This window comes from Rosa rugosa, chromosome 5 (assembly GCF_958449725.1).
Source record: "Rosa rugosa chromosome 5, drRosRugo1.1, whole genome shotgun sequence".
Taxonomy (NCBI): Eukaryota; Viridiplantae; Streptophyta; class Magnoliopsida; order Rosales; family Rosaceae; genus Rosa; species Rosa rugosa.
Window position 1 is genome coordinate 51,402,655 of NC_084824.1, and position 4,798 is coordinate 51,407,452.

At 37.0% G+C, this 4,798-nt stretch overlaps 1 protein-coding gene across 1 annotated transcript; it reads left to right on the forward strand.

Annotated features, from left to right (window-relative positions):
* The first annotated feature begins 411 nt into the window (after window positions 1-411).
* LOC133711856 (uncharacterized) lies at window positions 412-4,474 on the forward strand. Its single transcript, XM_062137939.1, has 3 exons — window positions 412-477; window positions 3,959-4,235; window positions 4,349-4,474. Exons 1-3 carry the CDS (start codon window positions 412-414, stop codon window positions 4,378-4,380), a joined length of 375 nt encoding a protein of 124 aa, XP_061993923.1. The 3' UTR covers window positions 4,381-4,474.
* Window positions 4,475-4,798: the final 324 nt, after the last annotated feature.

Consider the following 4,798-nt stretch of genomic DNA (forward strand, 5'->3'; position numbering starts at 1 on the left):
TTGCACACCCCTATTTATAAACCACACACCCTTTCATATTTTTAATAATATTTCAACTCACATTTTCCTACACTTCCTAAAATACCCTTTCAGATTTTTCTTTTTTTCGTTCTGGGTCTTCTCTCTCTCTCTCTCTCTCTCTCTTCCAAAACCACGACCAAACTCTCTCTCCTCCAAAACCACGACCAATCTCTCTCTCTCTCTCTCCCTTCCCCCTCCAAAACCACGACCAAACTCTTGACGGAGAAAGAAGGAGGCGGAGCCGGATTGGTGACGTAAGGGGTTGGACTCCAGCGGCATGGTGGTGGAGGCGTTGTCTGCGGCGATCGGCGGCGCCCGAGCCTAGGGGTGTACTTCGGGACGGCGTTGACGCTTGACAGCACTGACTGCGATTCGGTCTTTTCTGAGGCGATGGAGACGGAGGTCCAGGTTTCGGAGAAGGGGAGGTGGAGCGATGTCGTTTGTATCGAGCTTAGGGTAAGGAGCGTAGTCTTGGGAGTGAGTAGGAGGCTTTGTGTCGCCGGCTACCTGATGATGCTCACTCATATTCGTTAGCTTGGCTTTGTCTTATTCAAAACGACGACGGAGATTCCGAGAAGGACGATCAGAGTGAATGGCCGACGAACCAGGTCACAGAGAGAGAGAGAGAGGACGCAAAAAAAAAAAAAAAAAAAAAACTGACTTTGAGAGTATTTTAGGAAGTGCAAAAAGATGTTGAGTTGAAATATTATTAAAAAAATAAGAGGGTGTGTGGTTTGTAATCAGGGGTGTGCAAATTTCACCCCCCTTAATTAATTAAGTACGTTGAGTAACCTTCATTAGTTGTAACAAGTGGTATGTAGCATAGAACATAATCAATATCTTATTAGGTCAATTGATATTAGAATTGAGATTTGAATTTAGAATTTTAAGTGAAAATGGATAAATTGAAAGAAACTAACATTTCAAGAAGAAGCCAGCTCGTCTATGACATTAATTTTACAAAATGGATAATTAAGTTTCTTTGATACGGAAACTAAATTTTTTTTGATACGATACTTTTTAGTTTCAGTTGTTCTTGGCTGACAATTTGTCAACTTTGCTTCTTTAAAAAAAAAAAAAAAAAATTATGAACCACGATTGACAAGTTTAGGCCATTTTCAGGAAGCTGCTAGTTCGTCCATGACATCATTAAATTTACAAGTTGTTCTTGGGTTGGCTCTTTGTAGCCTTTGCTTCTTTCTTTGGTAATCGAAAAAGAAAAAACAATATGAATCATCGTGACAGTCACCCTCAAAACGATTATTACCTGTGACTAGCTAGTACTGTTCAAGTTTTTATCATATATGGTCTGTGACTTTCGCGGGTAAAACCCTCGCTGCTATACTTATTAAATGGTCTTGATCTGCAGGCACTGTATTTCTGTTGACAGCAACAACCCAGGCACTGTATTTCTGTGGGTACTAATTTTTTGACCGATATAATTGTCCTGCAAGGTAAGCTTGTGATATATCTAAGTTCAATGAAAGTTCATTTCCTTTAATTCTTGTTTGCTTTTGCACGAGGGCCAAATATCAGAATGAAGCAATCAAGTGAATTGCTCTGACAGATATTGCACATCTATATAAAACGTGCTTTTCATGCATATGTTGAATTCTCTTTTGGCCGTAATGGATCAATTCTATCTTGTACTGATAGAGATTTCCATTCATCACAACTTTCTTAAGATTTTTTACAATATGAACCGTAGTAATTTCAGTCATGCGTGTAAGATCAAATATGGACATAACACATATCATCATAAAGTAATTGATGATTAGCTTAATATCAATCCTAGTTTAACATGGATACAAACAGTAAATCAATACTAGTGACTTAATGAAGTAGTGTATCAATTCATTAAGGATAGTAATCCATTGCTTAGTCGACAAGAAAGGCTACAAGTTGTGATACATTAGGAATCTAATAGTGAAACCTAAACCGACAAGGAATGCTTTAATGGGAAGCTTCTTGAGGTTTAAGTCTCATATATATACAGATGAATTGGTCCCTGATTACTACCACGACTATTGCATAAGTTCTGTCCATTGAGAAGCAAGTTGGTAAGTAACAGAAGACCACATTCAGTGATCGTGTTTAGCAGCTGCATAAGATGGAATCCATGACAGTAATTGCAGAAGGTAAGCCTTGATCCTTTTATGATTGTTGTGCATATGTTGTGAGCATGTAACTATGGTTTTACAATTGGTATCAAAGCATAGGCTCACAAATATGAAAAATCGTTTTAGGGTTTTGCAAAACAAACATAAAAGTTTTTAAGAGTTTTTTGCTTTACGGGTCAAGTAATTGATCAGGTTACTGACCAAGTCACTGGTCATGTAACTGGTCAGGTATCTGACCAAGTAAGTAACTGACCAGGTAACTGACCAAGTAACTGGTCAGGTACCTGATCAAGGTAAGTTACTTAAGTCGACTGCTGCATCTGGTTAATTATAAAATTCACGCTTCCGCTATGATTTCTTTAGCAGCAAATTGGGGAAAAAGCAAAAACAGGTTTTTCTGTGAGATTGATTTTGATTCATAGCATGACAATTGAATTTTTGATTATGCCCAAGAACCCTAGTTGCATTCCCGGCGTGCGTTAGGCTAGAGTAGATGGTGACCGGATGAAATTTACAATTTCTTGATTGTTCTGTGGTTTCTTGGAATCGAATCAATTTTGGTTATGCTTGAAAATGCATGTTGAATTGATTGATGATATGGTATTGTATCTGTGATTGTGTAAAATTGTATGAAGAACAGAAATCTCCCAGATTTTGTTTACACGTTGTTAAAGTTGACAGATACAAGAGCTTAATTTTCTTACAAGGATGAATCTGGATAGAATGTAAAGTAAAAGAGCTCATATGTTTTGTGGTTTTCTGTTGGCATAAGTGATTATGATGCACAAAGCATCCTTCATTGATGTTGGCAGAAAACATTGATCAGGTACGTGTAACTGGTCAAGTAACTGACCAAGTAACTATACCTGATCGAGTAACAAAACTGAAATTGTGTTTTGTGTTTTAAAACTATGCTTCAGTTTTATCTTCCAAAGAAGTGGTTAAGTATGGTTTTAGAATACAAAACAGCAGTATGCATGCTTGATGAAAATAAATACGGATACTTAGAAATTTTTCTTCTGTCTAAAGATGTGGATAAATTTCTTTGGATAACTTGTTTTCATTGAACATGGTATATTGATAAAGAACTCCAGGATATTAAGTTTCTGCTCAAAAGTGATGCTTAATATTGTTTTTGTTATGGACTGACATGAATGCAAGTATGGTTGTTTAGGTTTTCTGTATGTTCTTGTTTTGGTTACTTAAAGCTAAATAAAACACAGAAAACTTAAACATATTTTCTTTACAAACTGAGAACTCACTCGAATTTTTTGTTTTGCTCCTTAGGCAACTCTTACATGAACTTGAACAGTGTCTTGATGTTAACTGGAACCAACTATAGAGCTTGGCTAGACTCTGTGGAAAATTATATGGGAATGCATGAGAACATAGACTACTGCTTTACTGAGGATAAGCCTGAAGAGTTAAATGAAAAGAGCACCAAGAAAGATACTGACCTTTACAAGAAGTGGCATAGATCCAATAGAATGGCTAAGAACCTTATCAGAACATCTATGTCTAAGACTGTCAGGGGAAGTATAGAAGAGCCTGAGCTAGCATCAGATTTTCTGGAACTCATAGGTGCTAAGTTTAAAGAAAGTGAAAAAGCAGAAGCAGCTAGGCTAACCAAGGAGTTTCATGATTTGAAGTACATGGGTTCAGGGGGAGTTAGAGAGCATATTATGAAGATGATCAATATAAATGGCAGACTCAGAGAGCTCTTGATGGGGGTTAGGGATGAGCAGGTAGTGCATTATGCACTACATTCCTTGCCTAACAGTTTTAGTCATCTTAGGACCAGTTACAACTCTGAAAAGGGAAATTGGACTCTAGATGAACTTATATCCATCTGTGTGGATGAGGAATCTAGGATCAAGGAAGAAAAGGAACCTGCTACGACCATTAACCTTATTGAGAAGCCTAAAAGGAAAAAGCCCCAGAATAAGCTCAAGCCTATCAAAGCCATAACTAAGAGTTCAACAGCTGCAGTGGCCAAGGAAAACAGGCCATTCAGGTTCAAGTGCTACTTTTGCAAAAGAGTAGGACACATGAAAAAGGACTGCACTGGCTATAAAAATTGGTTAGCCAAAAAGGGTAAGATTTTTTCTAATACAGTTTTTTCCTTAGAAATTAATCTTATAAATGTTGAACCACAGTCTTGGTGGATAGATTCAGGCTCACCTATTCATATTACTAATTCTTTGCAGGGATTCATAAGGAGGAGAATCCCAAAAAGTGATGAAGTGAACCTGTGTGTAGGCAATGGCATGAGAGTGGCAGTCAAGGCTATTGGAACCTTAAAGCTCGATTTAGGATTAGGAAAATTGTTAGTTCTGAACAATGTTTTTTTATGTACCTTCCATGAGAAGGAATTTGGTTTCAGTTTCTCTTTTAGTAAAATCTGGTTGTAGACTTGTTATGGATAGTAATGGAATTCTTATTTCTAAAAATTCTGTTCAAATTGGTTCTGGTGTTATTATGAATGATTATTTACAGTTAAATTGTTCCATGGCTCAACAAGAAATTTTACTTGTTGAAAATAACACCAACAGTACTAGCACTTTAACAGGTGTTAAAAGAACCAAACTAAATGAAAAGTCTGCATTTTTATGGCATAGAAGACTCGGCCATGTTTCAAAAGAGAGACTGAAAATTTT